This window comes from Dipodomys merriami, unplaced genomic scaffold (genome assembly GCF_024711535.1).
Source record: "Dipodomys merriami isolate MVZ:Mamm:240054 unplaced genomic scaffold, mDipMer1.0.p SCAF_90, whole genome shotgun sequence".
NCBI lineage: Eukaryota > Metazoa > Chordata > Mammalia > Rodentia > Heteromyidae > Dipodomys > Dipodomys merriami.
Window position 1 is genome coordinate 157,331 of NW_027206513.1, and position 19,577 is coordinate 176,907.

At 46.0% G+C, this 19,577-nt stretch overlaps 1 protein-coding gene across 1 annotated transcript in view; it reads right to left on the minus strand.

Annotated features, from left to right (window-relative positions):
* Fer1l5 (fer-1 like family member 5) overlaps positions 1 to 19,577 on the minus strand; it is a 60,913-nt gene that overhangs the window by 9,901 nt on the left and 31,435 nt on the right. The window contains exons 20-34 of the mRNA XM_070013260.1: positions 10,365 to 10,489; positions 9,286 to 9,386; positions 7,909 to 8,086; positions 7,674 to 7,829; positions 6,485 to 6,616; positions 5,300 to 5,463; positions 4,933 to 5,047; positions 4,089 to 4,191; positions 3,034 to 3,197; positions 2,767 to 2,937; positions 2,455 to 2,572; positions 2,260 to 2,337; positions 1,257 to 1,438; positions 904 to 1,065; positions 536 to 640 (exon numbers count right to left, since the gene is read on the minus strand). Coding sequence (XP_069869361.1) covers positions 536 to 640; positions 904 to 1,065; positions 1,257 to 1,438; positions 2,260 to 2,337; positions 2,455 to 2,572; positions 2,767 to 2,937; positions 3,034 to 3,197; positions 4,089 to 4,191; positions 4,933 to 5,047; positions 5,300 to 5,463; positions 6,485 to 6,616; positions 7,674 to 7,829; positions 7,909 to 8,086; positions 9,286 to 9,386; positions 10,365 to 10,489 — 2,054 coding nt within the window. The remainder of the gene's footprint in view (positions 1 to 535; positions 641 to 903; positions 1,066 to 1,256; positions 1,439 to 2,259; positions 2,338 to 2,454; positions 2,573 to 2,766; positions 2,938 to 3,033; positions 3,198 to 4,088; positions 4,192 to 4,932; positions 5,048 to 5,299; positions 5,464 to 6,484; positions 6,617 to 7,673; positions 7,830 to 7,908; positions 8,087 to 9,285; positions 9,387 to 10,364; positions 10,490 to 19,577) is intronic.

Here is a 19,577-nt window from a genome sequence, read left to right on the forward strand (position 1 = left end):
ACTGAGCTTTTTGCTCAAGGCTAACACTCTACCACTTGAGCCACAGCACCACTTCATGAATGCTATGCAATCACTATACTGTTCAGCTGCATTCTCAACCCCTTGATAGTTTTTTTTTTTTTTTTTGGTCCGGTCATGGGGCCTGAACTCTGGGCCTGGGCGCTGTCCCTCAGCTCTTCAGCTCAAGGCTAGCACTCTACCACTTGAGCCACAGCGCCACTTCCGGCTTTTTTCTTTTTGCTTATGTGGTGCTGAGGAATCGAACCCAGAGCCTCTGGCATGCAAGGCATGCGCTCTACCACTGAGCCACCTTCCCAGTCCCTGATAGTATTTTTTTTTAAAGGCTGGGCCAAAAAAATAGTTATAATGCTCTATTTGAGCCTTTGCTCTGTTTCTCTGTCTCTCTCCATTCTCCAGATTGTTGCTTTAGGGTCTAAACTTTGGGTCAGTTAATAAGGCCAACCAGAAAGTTCTAGGACATTCCAGGCTGTTCTGGGTGGTGCTTGGCCTCTGCCTGCCCCTCCCCACTATGCACCTCAATGGCCATCTTCTTCAGTGTAGGCTGAATGTTCTTGGGCAGTGTGTAGATCTTATCCTTCCAAGGTATACTTAAGATTGGCATATGCTTCTGTTTCAGCTTCTGGAGGAGAGGAGAGAGACCAGAGAACATGAAGGCTCTGTGGGTTGGACTCTGGGTTGCCCCAGCCCCAAACCAGGCAGGTCACTTTGAGAGCTCAAAGGAGGCCTCAGAAGTAGAGGGGATTAGGGACAATGTCCTGGTTCTTAGGCCTCAGGCCTTTCATGAGGGGATGAGAAGGGTCCTTCTGGCTGTGAAAACTTGTGGCTGGGCCAGGGTAGAGCACTGAGCACAGGCCCTCCCAACCAGCTGCTGTCTTCCAATACCTCAGTCTCAAGGATCATCTCACAAGAGCACAAGATCTCATACTCTTCCTCTTCAAACCCTTTTAGAACAGGGTGCCACCTTAGAGGGGGTAGTGTACGGTCTTCAATGTCCAGCCATACCACTGGGGGCCACATACTCCATCCACATAAGATTTCCTTTCCCTGGAAGGGAAGAGAAGATCACAGAACCTGCACAGAATAGCTTCTGACCTGGGTTTCTGATTAGGATCAGGGAACCACTAACTTTTATGTTTATGTGGCCTCTTCCTCATTGGACCATTTCCCTGACACTTTCCTCTAAAGACCAGGCTGCCTGTAAGGTGGGCCTGTTCATTCTTCCCAGCCTGCTATACCTTGGAGTCATGCTGCCAGAGTTCCAGCACCACAAGTGGGGGGCTCTCTTTAGTATCCTTAGGATTCTCATACAGCAGGAGGTGCTGGAAGATGATCGTCTGGGCCCATGTGGGGGCTACAGAGCTCTTCAAGGTCTGGGTGCAGAGGCTGTGGTTCAAGAAGCTTACCCGGATGTAGGTCCCTGGAGGGGAGAAGGAAGACAAGGAGTCCTGTGTCTCCAAGCTACTGAAAGAGGCTTTCCTCTCCTTTGCGGGGGCAGCCATCAAACTGGGTGTCCAGGGAGACCCTGCAGATGTGGCTGCAGCCACTGCCATGGCCATGCCTGCTGCGCAGAAGCCTGCCTCAGCACAGCCTGCACATCAACTCAAGAGGCTTTGGTTCCATTCACATATTCTCCATGCCCACCATTGTTGAGGCCTGGCCTTTACAGAGATGCAAGTTGAAGGCTCCTCAGTAGGGTTCTGGAGACAAAGCTCCACAAGGCTGAGCCTTCCTAGCACCAGTAGGGGTGGCCCTACCATGGGGGTGGTCATGTTCTGTACACACGTCTTGGCGGATATTCCTGAAGCCCTGCTACCCACTGCCCCAGCTCCTGTATCAGTGGCACTAAAGAGACAAGGTGGGAACACTTGTATTATCTCTCACGCCTTTCATTAGATCAAGGATGAGCTCCTCCCACACAGGGCTTCCTCTCGCCCCTCTTCTGTCCAGCCACATGCTGCTGGACAGAGCTACCCTCTCACATGCCTTCATGTCAAGTCCTATTGATCTAAGCCTCCTTAAGTCCCACTTTTAATTTCACAGCATTGGAATCATACCTCAAGAGAAGGCCTACCTTGTACTTGGGTCTTTTCTCAAAATTACAGCCACGAGCTGTTTGGGGGATGGAGATGGGATGTCTAGATCTTTGTTACCTCCCGATTTATTATGCAACTGGATGGCCCTGTTGCCAGACCCTGGGGAGCTGGGGGATAAAAACTGTATGACAAGGGACATTCCTACCCTGGAAAGTCAGGATGTGGTTGGACCTCAAGTTCCGGGCCTGGTAGATGTAGCAGAAGAGCTGGTAGTAGTGGGGCTCTGGGGAAAGAGAAACCACGTCTTTCACCTGTCACTTGGGCCCTCATTGGCTGCCCCTTGGGTCCCCCATCCCGTCCCTCAGGAAGTAGCCTCTGGGCCCACTCAAGCGGTGCTCACTGTTAAGAGTGTGGTAAATGAAAGGCAAGGAAGAGAGATAGCTGTCCTCTTGGATAGGCTTCTGGGACTCTGTCACCTTGTATTGTTCGTGCATCCTGCGCTCTCTCAAGTCCGTTGCCTGTGTCCAGAACAACACCTCCTGAAGTTCTCTGATGTGTTCCTGTCTCTTCTTGCCACACACCAGCCTACCCTCTTCCCCTTCCAGATGCCAACTCCCAAGCCTGAAGAGCAAGAGACCCAACCAGGCAGGGCCCTTCTCCTCTGCTAGATGGGGCTTTCAGGTAGATATCACCCAGCCCACAGTGGTTTTACCAAGGTTCCTTCTAGGAGGAATATGGAAGCAATGTCTCTGTCCGTGTTGGGTGCCAGCCTGCGGTGCCAGCAGCGGCGGCGGAATCGACTATGAGGCTGAGGGTCTAGGTGGAACTTGGAGCCGAAGGTACCATACTCCCAGCCCTCCTCTCCCTCTTTGGCCAAGTCCTGCTGCAGGGAAGAAAGCAAAGTCATGGTCCTGTCATTGCATTCTCACATGGTCCCTGCCTGGGGTCCCACCCAGGACCCCTCCCTTGGCTGCCTCACCAGCTGCAGGAAGGAAAGGGTCTGCTGCTCATTGCCTTGCTCTTCATGGTTCCGGAAACGCAGTCGTACCCAGCGCCGGCGGCGGCAGGTGTAGTAGGTCTTTTCCACTGAATTCCAGACCTGGGGCAGGCCTGAGGGTGGGATGCCCACTCCGTATTCCCAACCTGTGGAGGCAGCACCATGGCCTCTGAACCAGCAGGTACCTTCAGGCTGGGTGGCTTCCGCAGGCCTGAGAGAAGGGCCCTAGAAGAATAAGCTTAGAGGAATGGGGGCTTTTCCTCGTTTGCAAGAATGTGTGGTCACAGTGTCACCAGTATGGCCTGAGCCCCACTGCCTATCTTACAAACAAAGGTGACAAACAAAGCCACATGAGCAGCAACGCGTGTGTCTGGAGCCAGACCTTAAGGTTATCCATTCTGTGGGGACATTAAGGCTATCTGTTCTAGCCTATTGCTCCTTTCCAGGAACTGCCTGGGTGAATTCAGGTTCCACAACCAAATCGATGCTCACAGGCATCCTCCAAGCCTCACTCTGGGCCAGACCTCAGGAGGTACCTGGTTCAGTCTAACACTAACATTCATGTCTACAGAGTGAGTGGTGGAGACTCCATTCCCTAGAGGCTGGAGTCCTTCAAAAATTTAGACCCATCTCACCTGATAGCTTGGCTGATTACAAGCTGCCAAAGATTCACACCCTCACACCCAGCCTACCCAGAACAATTGCCAGTGGCCTTGGTGTTTTGGTGTCCACCAGGACCTTCTGCCCTCAGCCTCGATCAGAGAACTGACCTTCAACTAGCCGGGCGCTGGTGGCTCACGCCTGTAATCCTAGCTACTCAGGAGGCTGAGATCTGAGGATCGCGGTTCAAAGCCAGCCCGGGCAGGAGAGACCGTGAGACTCCTATCTCCAATAAAACCACCAGAAAACCGGAAGTGGCGCTGTAGCTCAAGTGGTAGAGTGCTCGCCTTGAGCTGAAGAGCTGAGGGACAGTGCCCAGGCCCAGAGTTCAAGCCCCACGACCGACAAAAAAAAAAAAAGTTAAAAAAAGAACTGACCTTCATTGTCTACTGCGAGGTTGTGCTCCACAGCCCAGTTCTTCTCAAAGTGCCAGCCTTGGGGACACTCTATATCCACCAGGGCCTTCACAGGCTGTCCATTCTGTGGGGGACATTAGGGTTGTCCATCCTGTGGGAATCTAAGCTGGATAAAGCCTGCCTCCACTCACTCTACATACACTCTTGTCTGAGAACCTCCCTCCTGCCAGGGTGCAATAGTTACTACATATTTCTTGAAAAGGGAAAACTAGCATACATTTGAAATAGGCTAGAATTTTATCGTCCTATAGCATGCTCACATGTGTTTTCTGCTTCAGCCTGCCAAATAGCCGGGGCTACAAGTACCTACCACTATATCTGGCTGTTTCAGACTTATTTTTGTCTGTGTGTTCAAGCCAGTACTGGGGCTTGAACTCAGGGATTAGGCACTATCTGTTAACTTTCTCACTCAAGGCTGGCTCTCTACCACTTGGGCCTACAGCTCTACTTTTAGCTTTCTGGTAGACAACTGGAGAAAAGAGTCTTACAGAGTTCCCTGACTGGTCTAGCTTCTTTGATCCTTAGAACTTAGCCTCCTAAGTAGCTAGAATTACAGGTGTGAGCCACTGGCACCCTGGCCTTGTTCCTGACATCTTATTTAAGGAATCTCTAGCATGCCATCTTGGAATACAACTCTCTCAGTCCAAGAGAGGGTGCCTAAGGGCTGGAGGGCTCACTTTATCCCATAGTGCATAGGGGGCAGGGGTTAGATGTAGTTCTTTCTGCTGGGTCACCCCAGCTTCCCAGGTTCCCTACTTGGTTGCCTTGCTGCCCCCATCCCCTGAAAAAGGTTGGCCCAGCTCACCAGGTCAGTGTTCGGGATGGCTGCAGGTATCCAGGTACCTGTGGCATCACGGATCTGGTTCTCATACACCTCCTCCAGCACTTGGCTCTTGTTGATGTCTATGTCTAGGAGGAGTCTGCCAGCAGTGAGACCCCCAAATCCTCCCTGAACCAGCAGGCCTTGGGGCCATCTGTATTGGCCAAGCATTCCCCAACTGCATCCCCATCTGCTCTGGGCAAGGCAGGGCTGGCAAGGCTTGGCTTGCCATGTGCTATGTGTACCTCACCCACATGGACTGGACCTCTTTGGGTTACCACTGACTTGCTGTCCCAGGTGACAAGAAGCCCACTTTAGTGAAGCTTTCTAGAGCTTGTACCCCTGGGCTTACCTCCTCTGAGGCTCTACTATCCAGTTGCCCTGCCAATGCCATCCTGTGGGCTCAATGAAATTCGTCTTGGCGAGGGCCTTGTGTCCCATGACATCTGAGAAGCCAGGACAGCGATCCAATCCCTTCTGTCCCCACTGGTCTTTATACTTGGCCTGATTTTCATACTGGGGAAGGAGAGACCCACTTAGTGCCTGTACTTCTCCAGCACATAGTCTTGGGGAAGTTAGATACCCTGTCCCTCATGCCTTAGAAATGTGGTAGCCAGACAAGGAAAAGGTCCATGTTCTTTTCTTGTGAGAGCAGGAAGGAGACAGAGATTCAGGGGTCAACACTGCCCCAGATTGCTCAGCTAGCAAAGTAGGGTGGATACTAGGACTAGTATCTTCTACTCAATTTTCCCTTCTCTAGTCACTGCAGACCTGGAGAAACACAGTTCCCTGTGCAACTGTCCCCTGTGCTGCCCTACTTGGTTGAATCTGCCAATGGGAAAATCTAAGATGTGGAGGGCCTTCTGTATTATGATGTGTTTATTGACACCTTCAATTTAAAAGCATAAAAATACTTTCATCCAGCAAATTTGGAAGCCCCAAACTCAAACCTTTCTTTATCTCTACTGTCAGCACTGCTCCTCGGTCATGTCCTTCCCAGGGAGCAAAGATCCTGGCCTGTCTTTTGATTCCAGAACAATCTTCGGCTCTTTCTTCATTTACACTTTAAGTTGATGGTTCTATAGGTAGACCCCTCATGTCCTGCTTCTCTCACCAGCCCAAGCCCACTCCGTCCCAGGACCACCAAATCTAAGTTGGGGTCCTCAGGGGTCCCAGGCTGCCCTGGTAGTGACAAAAAAAAAAGCAGCCCGGATTCATTCCCAAATAGTGAGCGACCTAGGAGAAAGCTCTCACTAAATCTCTATCAGGAAGACTGTGACCAGGCCCCTGAGTGGGCAGTCTTCATTTTTGTCATCTTAAATCTATTGCTTGTGAACAAGCAGCAATTTGAGATTTCTTTAGTCTCAGATGCCCTCTGACATAATTTTCAGATTGTGTTGATAAAATGTTCAGGTTGTGGTGCTAGGCTAGTGGGGCATCACTGTCTTTATACTGTATAACTTGTCAAGGCTGGTTCTTCCCTAACGTGACCCAACCTCCTTTCTCTCCCTCCCCTGTGCCCTGGGCTGTCACTCACCGTCTCTGCATACACCACCAAGTTCCCCTGATGGAGCAGCTTCAGGTCCTTGCTGTCTGTGACGTTGCCCAGCCACATACAGACCCGGAGATGGGCTGGGAGTGCATTCTGTTGTTCTTCACCCTCTGGGTACTAAGCAAGAGTCAGGTCAATCCCACGGGGTGCCAATCCCATGGGAGCCAAGGTGTGGATGAGGGAGGGGACACACCCCTGGAATGAGTCATACCACCCCTTCCCCTCCGAGCCCCAACAGCAGGGGCTCTCACATTGAGTTGAGTGCTAGATCTCAAAAAGGGAATAATGGGATTGGATGCCTAGCACCATAAGAGAAAAGTGAATGACAGAGTTATGTCTTTCAGAGAGAGAGGGAGAGAGAGAGAGGTCACTTGTGAATGGTTATACCCTGTTACCTAGCACAGAGCAGGAGAGAAATAGGGGAGATGGGTGATGTGCCTAGGGAGCCAGGAAAAGTTCCACAGAAGAGCTGTGATAATGGCATTGATGATAATAGCTATCATTTAGTGCCTGCTTGCTCTGGGCATAGCACTATGAAGCTCTTATGAGAATGACTCTTGTGGGCAAGAGAAGGAGTATCCTTGCACTATTGATAGAAAGAGAAAAGGACAGGCATGTTTGAGGCTGGAGTGGGGAGGTGAGTGAGCAGAATGGCCTGGGTTTATGTAGTGTGAGGTGGCTAGGCAGACCAGAACAGCTGTCTGTACTTTCTTCAAGAGGCAATAGCAACCAGGGATGGGTTATGAGGCTCTACTGTCTCTTAAAAGACTTGTCAAGGTTGGGTGGTGGCCAGGATGTCAGTCAGTTTTATTTATAGCTCGGCTTTGATATGAAGGGCTGGTGTCCAAATCTTACAGGCAGTGGATATTTAGGAGGTCACTCAATCATGGTCAAGGAGATATGACAAGGGACTAGATTAAGTGGTGACTGTGAGGGTATGGATGACATGGGTTTGAAGAACAACTATGAGGGGGCATTCTTGGCACCAGACCACAGGCCCCTGCCCTCCTCTTGGGATTATTTCATTCTACCTATTAAAGAGACAGGGAAAGAGAAAATGGCCCATGCCCTCAGGCAGGGCCATAGAGTTGACCTATAAATCCAGGAATTCTCCCTGGGAAACTGGGGGCTTTTCCTTCCCCCCGAGGACTCCTGGAGGAGATGTGTTTCCCACCTGGAGGAGAAGGTTCTGAATTTTCCCACAGAACCTGCCAGAGCACAAGGGCCCTGCTCGCGAGAACAGGATGGTGTGGGCAGGCACTTGAGCAAAAGCCACCCGCTGCTCATTAGCCATCAGCCATATTGTCACATCTGGAAGGCTCATCTGAGGCTGCCAGGGTAGAGGAAGTGTCAAGACCTATATGGCCAGCCCCTAGCCTTGCTCCCTGCCCAGCGTGTCCAACACCCACCTCGGGAAGTACAGCATTGAGGCGGTACAGCCAGTCCTCCACAGTGGCCACCATGTTCCTGGGCTTAGCTTCCTTGGCCTTTTGCTCCAGTTCCTTCAGGAGGAGGCTTCGGACCTTCCACTTATTCTTGTCTAGGATGGTGGCTTTGGGGTGATCAATCATGCTGGGCAGAGGGTACCTGTGGCCAGGATAGGGTAACAGGAAGCTGGACCATTCTCTTCCCTCCCATGACTCTACCTCTGGGCATATGGTGTGGCTACCTGTCCTTCCTAGCCTTGAGAGCCTATGCATCCATGGCTGCTCTGGCCTGGAGATCCCGCCCACTGTCCCTAGGAAGCCAGCTTACTGAACTGGCCCCAGGCTCCTATCAGCTCTCCCACCCTCCCAACCTTGCAAAGTGACCTGTGTCCAAGGATCTCCTGTGGAAGGATATGTGCTAGGGACAGATCAACCAAACCCTGATTGGTGGGGCAGGAAAGGCTTTCTGATGAATGGCCCAGGACAGACTCCTGAGGAGGAAACTTTGGACAGGAGCTATGGAGACAGAGTTGGGATGGTATGGGTTTGTCTGGGTGGAAAGGAATGCTCATGCGGTAGTACCATCAGGCATAAGTATGAGATGTCTCAACAGGGAGTTTGGGGCCATTTTCTTTCTTTCTTTTTTGGGGGGGAATCCCGTCGTAGGGCCTGAACTCTGGGCCTGGGCACTGTCCCTCAGCTCTTCAGCTCAAGGCTAGCACTCTACCACTTGAGCCACAGTGCCACTTCTGGCTTTTTTTTTTCTGCTTATGTGGTGCCAAGGAATCGAACCCAGGGCCTTAAGCATGCAAGGCAAGCACTTTACCACTGAGCCACCTTCCCAGCCCCTGGTCATTTTCTTGACAAGCCTTCATGGGAAGGGAGAACTGGTTCTGTCTAGGTTTAAGCTGGGGAGGGATTTGAGCAAAGCTCACACGTCCTGAGGTGATATGTGTGGGGAAGAGTTCTGTAGCCTCCAGCTTCTGTGTGTGTGTGTGTGTGTGTGTGTGTGTGTGTGTGTGTGTGTGTGTGTGTGTGTGTGTGTGTGTGTCTCCTAGGGCTTAAACTTGAGCCTAGGCATGATCCTTAAGCTTTTTTTCTCAAAGCTATCACTCTACCAGTAGAGCTATAGGTCTACTTCTAACTTTTTGGTGGTTAATTGGGATAAGAGTTTCATGGGGGGAGTGGAAGGGGAGGGAAGAGTCTTGTGGACTTTCCTGCCAGGGTTGGCTTTGAATCTCCAGATCTCAGCCTTCTGAGTAGTTAGGATTACAGATATGAACCATGGGCCTCTGGCCTTCAGCCTCCTTTTTGAACCTGAGCTAGTTCAGCCCCAGGCCCAGTACCCTGCAGTCCTACCTGCAGTCCTCCACCAACTCCTTCCGCAGCTTCTCCCACTGGCGGAGCAGAGCTGGGTCCTTTGGATTCCGTATGGATTTCAGGATGGCCAGATTGGCCTTCTGCCCATGGGAGGGAAAGGGAGAGAGCAGGCTTCAAGATGGGTCAAGCTGCAGGGCTGCTTTGTGGAGATAATCCAATGATGTCAGTTTAAGGCAGTCATATGCCATAGTAAGGCTTGTTTCCAACAATAACAAAACTGATAGGCAGGGGGAACCCAGGATGGGGTAGAATTGGGAAGCAGTATAGAGTCTGGACCCCTGAGCTGCCTATATTTTTTGTTGTTGTTTTGTTTTGTTTTTGTTTTTGTTGGTAGTGTGTCTTGAACTCTGAGCTTGGGTCCTCTTCCCTCAGCTCTTCAGCTCAAGGCTAGTGCTCTACCACTTGAGTCACAGCGCCCACTTCCCGCTGTTTCTGTTTATGTGGTGCTGAGGAATCGAACCCAGGGCCTCATGCATGCAAAGGCAAGTGCTCTACCACTGAGCCACCTTCCCAGCCCACTGAGCTGCCTATGTAAACATAAGGAAGTCATGTGTAAGGTGGAAGTACCAGGTGAAGGTCTCCTGAGACCTACTCTGCTTGACAAGTACCAAGACCCTTTGTAGTGACTATTCCCTGATTTTTCTGGCTTTCTTGTTCCCTAGAAACTTCAAAAACTGGGAAAACACTGTGAATTTGCATGTTATTCCCATTTCCCAACCCCCCCACAAACTCCTTCAAAAGCCTACTAAAATGTCACTTTTGTGTATACCTCCTGACTCCTCTGTTCATTTCTTCCCTCTTCATCTCTCTGATCCTGAGTCTCGGGGTCCTGTATCGCCATTACTGCCCTATTTCATAATGTATTCGCTGTGTACATAGCTGACTTGTCACCCAGGACAAGATAGGATAAGGGCTGTGACTATTCATCTTGGTGTCTTCAGTACCAAGAACTGTACCTGTAAAGAGCACCTCAATGCTGTGGAATGTGTGCATGTGCAGTATAGATTCCCAAGCCTCCCAATCACCGCTCCTGCCCTGCTGTGGCCCTGCACACTCACCAGGCGGTCCCGAGTGACATGGAGGCAGTTGATGTAGTTCATGCGGAAGGTGACATCCTCCCAGAAGGAGGTCACAGCCACAACAGGCTTGGTGTTGTACCAGGGCACATAGTGGTATTTGTTTCCTGAGACACAGGCACAAGGGTAGAAGGGAGCATTGCATGCCTGAAGGATCCTGGAAAGTCCTCCTTACTGCTTCTTCTTTTGAGGATTCTCTCCTCTAAATTCCCTCCCCCCCACCAACCTATTAATTCCTCAAAGATGTAATCTGCTGACTATGCTAACTGGATGACCTCCACAGTAGACAGCTTAGGCTGGCCCAAAGTGTGCACTTGGATGAACTCAACAGGCCCCTGTTGAACATTCATTGTGCCCAGTGTGTCACATGGCCTTTGAAAGTTCCTGGTTTACAAGTGGGAAAATCAACACTAGGCATGGAAAACAGTTTGCCTGAGATGGGGCAACCAGGAAGTACTATCACAGGCATCTGGCTTCAGAGGCTCAGACAAGATGCCAAGGCAAAGGGATGTACCTAGATCTAGGGTGTCTTTTCTGGTGGGCTGACCGGCTAGGGAGGAGTGGGTCTTGGTCCAGGGAGGAGGACCTGCCACTACATAGGATGTGTGTATATAAGCCATGGGTATGGCTGACTGGGCCCTTGGTGATATTCCATATTGAAATGGGAGGTGGGGGAGAGCTAGATGATACCCAAAGGGTTCTTCTTCTGAAATGCATTGTGTGGACCTCAACAGAAAAATCCAAAGCATTTTAAAAAGCAACAAGCCCATGAGGCAAGCAAAACCAAAGCTGACTGCACAGCAAACCTTGGAGACTTGTGTTTCCTGGCAACTGCAGGGACACAGGGGGCAGGAGGGAAAGCTAGGGGACCACTGATAGTGGTCAGGATGCCCCATGTGTGACAGGCCAAATTGTGTCCCTCTTAAAGATAAAATAAAGTTGGATGCTGGTGGCTCATGCCTGTAATCCTATAATCTCAGAAAGCTGAGATCTGAGGATCATGGTTCACAGTCTGGGCAGGAAAATCTTTGACTTTTATCTAATCATAATGGCCAAAAATCAGAAATAGACAAAATATATTTTACTAGTAGAAGAAATACTATAACCCCCCCCCAAATAAAGTATCTAGGAATTAACCTAACCAAACATGTAAAGGGTCTATTTCATGAAAACTATAAAAGCCTTAAAAAAAAGGAATCATAGAGGACACCAGGAAATGGAAAGATTTCCCATGTTCCTGGATAGGCAGAATTAATATAGTGAAAATGGCTATACTGCCAAAATTGATACACACATTCAATGCAATGACATACTTTACTGAAATAGAGAAAAAAAACAGTCCAAAAATTCATATAGAACAACAAAAGACCTAGAATAGCCAAAGCAATTCTAGGCAAAAGAAACAACATGGGAGGGATCATGATACCGGATTTCAAGCTCTACTGTAGAGCTATAATAACAAAGACAGCTTGGTACTGGCACAAAAAGAGACTCAAAGACCAATGGAACAGACTAGTGGACCCAGAAATAAAGCCGCATATGTAGTCAGTTGATATTTGACAAAGGAGCCAAAGACATACAGTGGAAAAATTATAACCTCTTCAACTATTGGTGCTAGGAAAAATGGGTGGCCACATGCAGAAAAATGAAAGTGGACCCTAGCCTATCACCATGCACTAACATCAACTGAAAATGGATTAAAGACCTTAACATCAAATCTGATACTCTGAAACTACTGCAGGACAGAGTAGGAGAGACACTTGAACTTAGAGGCACAGGCAGGAACTTCCTGAACAGTCCCAGGGTCACAACAAATTGGAGAGAGACTCGACTTAAAATAAAAAGTTTCTGCACAGACAAAGAAATAGCAACCAAACTAAAAAGAAAGCCAACTAATTGGGAAAAAATATTTACCAGCAATATATCAGACAAGGGGCTAATATCCAATATATACAGGGAACTCAAGAAACTAACCCCTCACAAATCTAACAAACCAATCATGAAATGTGCAAGAGAACTAAAGAGAGACTTCTCAGAAGAAAAGATAAAGATAGCAAAGAAACACATGAGGAAATGTCCATCCCTGGCTGTAAAGGAAATGCAAACAAAAACAACACTGAGATACCACCTTATCCCAGTCAGAATGGCTCACATCCTAAAGTCAGCCAACAACAAATGCTGGTGGGAATGTATACTAATACAACCACTTTGGAAAACAGTCTGGAGATACCTCAGAAAGCTAAATATAGACCTCTCCTATGACCCAGCCATACCACTCCTAGGCATCTACCCTGAGCAACAGGAACCAGTATACAAAAAACACATGCACCTCCATGTTTATTGCAGCACTGTTCACGATTGCCAAAATTTGGAAACAACCCAGATGCCCCACTACTGATGAGTGGATCCAAAAATTTTGGTACCTATGTACAATGGAATATTATGCAGCCATTAGAAAGGACAAAATAATGGCATTTGCAGGGAGATGGATGGAACTAAAGCAGATTTTTTTGAGCAAAGTAAGCCAAGAACAAAGAGACAAATGGCACATGGTCTCCCTGATATGTAGATGCTAAAGCCAAAATACAAGAAGATATGGCAAACAGGACTCAAGAAACAAAGGACAGCCACCCATTTTGTCCTATCATTGCTAAATAACCCCATGTTCTTGACCACATATATGGTAGATATATGCACGCAACAGAGGAAAACCAAGAGGAGGAACAGAATGAGTGGGAACAGCCCACACTAAGCAAAAGGAAAGAAATGTAAACATCACCTGATGTGGAAAAAACTTGTATTGTCAAAGCTCATAGAATTCACAAACTGTATAGACCATGGTAATGACAATTTGCCTTGTGAAGGTTAAAATGTGTTTGTGACTTTAACTATCACTATTCCACAATACTGTGAAATATGTGGAATTTATGTAATCACCTAATCTCAATGAAAGAAAAAAAGTGAGAGAAGGGATGGGTAAGGAGAGATGGGTGACAATGTTGTCAGACACTTTGTCCTCATATAAAGTTTTGTAGAATGGGAACTTCTTTGTACAACTACTTAAAGATAATCTTAAAAAAAGCCAAAATGACAGCTCAAAAAATAGTAGAAGACATAAACTATGACACACAATTGTCTCTCAATATCCTCAGGGAATTGATTCCAGAACACCCTGCAGGTACCAAAATATATGGATGTTCATGTCCCTTATATAGAATGGTATAAGCTAGGCATGTGGTACATACCTATCAAATCCCAGTACTCAAGAGATTGACGCAGTAGGATCATGAATTTGAGACCAGCCTGGGCTACATAGTAAGTTCTTATCTCAAAAAAACAAAAACAAAAACAAGAAAAAAGTAGAGCATTTGCTACATTGTTCCATTTTAGGAATAATAACAAGAAAAAAAAGTTATACATGGTAAGCATAGATGCATTTTTTTTTTCTTTTGGAGGGTACACTGGAGATTTAGCTCAGGGACTAAAACTTGCTAGACAAGTGCGTTACTGCTTGAATCACACCTTCAGCCCCCTTTTTTTTCAGTGTGGACAAACAAAATTTTAATATTGATTATTTACTATAGTGTTTCAAATTCAGCTCCTTTTTGTATTATTTTCAAGATATGGTCTTGAATTTATGCCCAGGCCAGCCTGGGCTTTGATTCCTGTGTCACTGGGAATGACAAGGATATACCACATTGTGCCCAACCATTGATTGAGATGGAGCTTCACAAACTTTTGTGCCTGAGCAAACCTCAAACTTTGGTCCTCCTTTTCCCAAGTAGCTAGCTTAAGCCACCATGCTCATCTATGATTTTTTAAATTTGTAATTAAAAAAATTTTTTTACTAATTTTGATCCCTGGTTAGTTGATGAATAACCACAGGGTCGACTATACTCATATAATGGAATAGTATACCATAGTGAGCATAAGCCTCAACTATACCCAATGTTATCTAGACTCGTGAGTACATTTCACAAGGAAACTTATGAACAAAGAAGCCAGATACAAAGGATTACATACTATCTTAATTTCTTGCATAGCAAATTAGCATAAGAGAAGATGAGATGGATACAGTGGTTCACATCTTCATCTTAGCTACTCAGGAGACTGAAGTTGTGAGGTTCATGGTTCAAGTGCAGCCTGGGCAAAATGTGTAGGGGATCCTGTCTCAACCAATGAAAACAAGTTGGGTGGTAGTATATATGTCACTCCAGTTACATGGAAGTTAAACAGGAAGACTGAAACCCCATAAGCCTTGGGCAAAAAGGGAGATCCTATCTGAAAAGTAAGTAAAGAGAGCTAAAGCATCACTCAAGTGGTAGAATTCCTGCTTAACAAGTGAAAGGCCCTGAGTTCAAATCCCATTTCTGCCCTCCGCCCAAAACAAACAGCTGAGGGAAAGTAAAAGAAGGAATGATATTGTCCCAAAAAGAATTGTACTCATTACCTGACTTAGGAAATGGTAACCCCTCTGTACAACACCTTAATAATAACAATAAAATTATATTACGAAAACAAGCAAGCAAAGATATTGTTTAGGAGAGCATTTGCCTTGGTGGGAGTAGTGGATGAGGGTTCCTTGGTTTAGCATCCTACTTTACAGGTATGTTTTCTTTATGATTATTCGCAGAACTCAACATGTGGTTTATGTATGCATGTTATCTTTGAATCAAACATTTACTTAAGAAACAAAATTTTAGGGGCTGGGAAGGTGGCTCAGTGGTAGAGCCCTTGCCTTGCATGCCTGAGGCCCTAGATTCGATTCCTCAGCACCACATAAGCTAAAAGAAAAAAGCCAGAAGTGGTGTTGTGGCTCAAGTGGTAGAGCGCTAGCCTTGAGCTGAAGAGCTGAGGGACAGCGCCCAGGCCCAGAGTTCAGGCCCCATGACCGGACACCCCCCCACCCCCCCAAAAAAAAAGAAACAAAAATTTAAAAACATTGAGGGCACAAAGGACAAAATCCATATGTACAATACAGTGTATGGAATGCTGTGGGAAGAATAAGAGGGGAAGGGGAAGGTGAACTAAGGCCTTTCTGAGAGGATCTAGAAGTATCCACATATGTAGTCTAGAAAGACCACAAGACGAAAACTATAACACAGAGATTTTAAAACATGAAGGAGCCAGTGGCTCATGCCTGTAATCCTAGCTACTCAGGAGGCTGAGATTTGAGGATCACAGTTCAAAGCCAGCCTGGGCAGGAAAGTCAGTGAGACTCTTATCTCCAATAAACTACCAGAAAACTGGAAGTGACACTGTGGTTCAAGTGGTAGAGCGCTAGGCTTGAGCTGAAGAGCTCAGGAACAGTGCCCAGGCCCAGAGTTCAAGCCCCACTACTGACAAAAACAAAAGCAAAAACAATAACAATAACAAGAAAAAGCCAGGAAGGCTAGACATCAGTGGCTCATGCTTGTAATCCTAGCTACTTATGAGACTGAGATATGGACGGTTGAGACGGTTCAAAGCCAGTCCAGGTAAGAAACTCTGCAAGACTCCATCTATACTTATCAGCAAAAAAAAAACTGGGTCAGAGGTATTGTTCAAGTGGTAGAGTATCAGCTGTAACCCAAGTGAAAGCATGGGGCCCTGAGTTCAAGTTCCCATACTGGCATAAAATAAAATAACTTGGTACCTGTGGCTCACACTTGTAATCCTAGCTACGCAGGAGATCTGAGGATCTTGGTTCAAAAGCCAGATCAGGCAAACAATTCCTACAGACTCTTATCTCCAATTCACCACAAGAAGCCAGGGGTGGTGCCAAGTGGTAGAGTAAAAAAGCCATAAGCAAAAAAGATGAGCAAATGAGCAAAGCCCTAGTACTAGTAGCACATTACACACACACACACACACACACACACACACACACACACACACACACACACACACACACACACACACACAGAGAGAAATTATTAAAATAATGTAATAAAATATGGAGAACAGAATGAAAAAGTTCATAAAGTGTAGAGTGGGTTCTAGAAAGGAAACACAAGAGAGGAAGAGGTAATTTATAAAGACAAAGTATCTTAGAATTTTCCAGAATATTGGAAGACACCAGTTTCAGATTCTGATAATGATTTGTCAGAATGATAAATCAGTAGACCCCTGGCTGGGTTCTCAGTAGGGACGTGGGATACGAGACAGCAATTTTTCTCTTTTATTCTTGGATAGCCTACAAAAACAACAAGGAGAAGGAAAATAACTCCATTTCCAGCAAATGAGGAGCCAGAGATAATCTGCACATTCAAAATATACACATGGACTGCCAAAAGAAACCACAGCGTCCACAGAAGCTCAGAGGGTGAAGCGGCAGAAGGCACCTGCAGGGAAATGGATAGGAAGACTATCGGCCGACAGCATAGCTTGCTGGGAGCAGATCACAGAAAGTGCCAGAAAAAATATACCCCCCGAAGGACCTCAGGACACAATGGAGGAGAAGTGAGCCTGCAGAACTGGGAAAACAAGTAGAAGGAAAAACAAAAACATCAAAAAAATCCAAATAAGAAGCCCAAGGAAGATTCAACTTGTAGACAATGCAGTGAGAGGCATTACAATGAGGACAGAAATAAGTAGCCATAACAAAATGGACAAGAAACAGAAAAGGGTCAGGGAGAAAATGACAGACATAGAAGAAAATGAAGGAGAACTATTTCATCTATAAGTGGATTCCCTGAAATAAGAAAATAAACAATGGAATGGAATAAGTATTATAACATATAATTTAAGAAACTTCACATGGGGAAAAGAACTTTTTAAAACACAGACGATGTTTGAACAGTTATCCAAATACAAATCAATCCAAAAGAAATTACAGAGCTGAATGTAAAAATTAAAATTTTAGAAGAAAAAAAAGAGAAAATCTTAAACATGACACCTTAAAAGAAAAAGTAAATTGGACTTGATCCAAATTTAAAATGTTTAGCTGGGCACAGGTGGCTCATGCCTGTAATCTTAGCTACTCAGGAGGCTGAAATCTGAGGATCATGGTTCAAAGCCAGCCTGGGCAGGAAAGTCATGAAGACTCTGATCTCCAGTAAACCACTAGAAACCTGGAAGTGGCTCTGTGGCTCAAGCGGTAGAGTGCTTGCCTCGAGCTGAAGAGCTGAGGGACAGAGCCCAGGCCCAGAGTTCAGGCCCCACGTCAGACCAAAAAAAAAAGTCAGTAATTAATACAATAATTGGAAAAAGGATAAAAAACAGATCAAAGGAACAGAATAGATATTCCAGAAATAAGCCACAATATATGTTAGTTGATTTTTAACAAAGGTTCCAAACTAATTTAGTGTAGAAATGAATAGGTTTTTTTTTTTTTTTTGGTTGTGGGGCCTGCACTCTGGGCCTGGGCACTGTCCTTTAGCTCTTCAGCTCAAGGCTAGTGCTCTACCCTTTGAGCCACAGCGCCACTTCCAGTGTTTTCAGCTTATGTGGTGCTGAGGAATCAAACTCAGAGTCTCATGCATGCAAGGCAAGCACAGTATCACTGAGTCACCTTCTCAGCCCAGGATACTTTTTTTAAAAGCAATTAATGCTACTGGGAAACTATGGGAAAAAAATTACACCAAATACAAAAATTAAGTCAATCATAAATTTAAACAAAGAAGCTAAAACTATAAAGCTTGTAGAAGGAAACAATATCTTCAGGATCTTGAGTCATGATCTAAGGTAAATATTTCTTAGACTACATAATCTACTAGCTATAAAAGGAAAGATAATCAACAAATTGAACTACGTCAAAATTAGAAACTTCTGCTGAAGGAGGTGGCACACCAGCATTCAGGAGGCTGAACAGCCTGGGCTACGTAGTGAAACTCTATTTGGTTTGCATCTAAAATATAAAAGAACACCTGCAATTCAACATAAAGAAGACCAACAGCGAAAAGCGAATCCTACTGCATTGTTGGTGGGAGTGTAAACTTCTTCAAGCATCATGGAGGTTCCTCAAAAGACTATACATAGAGCTCCCCTATGACCCAGAAATCCTACTTCTGGGCATTTACCCAAATGATTACAAACAAGGCCACACTAAAGCTACCAGCACAACTATGTTTATCCCAGCATTGTTTACCATAGCTAAGATATGGAACCAATCCAGATGCCCCTCAGTACAATGGAATTCTATGCCTCCATCAGAAAGAATGACATTGCCCCATTTGTTAGGAAATGAAAGACTTGGGAAAAAAATCATATTAAGTGGTTACCCAGTCCCAAAGAAATTTAGGTCCCATGGTTTCCCTTATTTGCAACAATTAGCATAGATAGATAGATAGATAGATAGATAGATAGATAGATAGATAGATAGGATTATCATTTATATGATAATCTTATCAGATGAGCTGAAAAGCTCAAAAACCATGTACAAATGACCATATATGATGATGCTCACGTCTGTAATCCTAGCTACTCAGGAGGCTGAGATCTGAAGATCACAGTTCAAAGCCCGCCAGGGCAGGAAAGGCCGTGAGACTCTTATCTCCAATAAACCACTAGAAAACCAGGAGTGGTGCTATGGCTCAAGTGGTAGAGTGCTGGCCTTGAGCTGAAGAGGGCAGGGACAGCGCCCAAGCCCAGAGTTCAAGCCCCAGGACTGACAAAAAACATAAATAAAAGATGATGTTAAGTGAAATGAACCCCACGATATGGACACAAGAAGTCTGTCTTTATTGTTATTGTTTTAAATGTACCATATGATTTTATTATTTGTTGTTTCCTTTGTATGTTCTTTTTCTGCTCCATTCTTTTTTTTTTTTTTTTTTTTTTTTTGGTCGGCCGTGGGGCTTGAACTGTGCCTTTGTATTTTCTTACCCCTATGGTATATCCATGTACTTGATTTTTATACCTGGCATCTTGTATATACATATGTCTAATCTGGGGAGAGGAAGGGGAATAACAAAATGCGAAAACAAGGACACAGGATGACCCATTGCAACAAGGATACCCACAGGACAATATATTGGAAACGAACTTTACAACTTCGGGCAACCAGGTGGGGACAGTGGGGGGGGGGTAGGTAGGAGTGTGGGAGGTGGGGAAGGGAAAGGGGGACCATAAGGAAGGGAAGGGGTAACAATGATCAACAAGTAATGTACTCATTGCCTTCCTCATGCAACTGTAACCCCTCTGTACAACATCTTAACAACAACAACAACAACAAAAATCACCAAAAAAAAAAAAAAAAAGACCAACAGCTGGGTG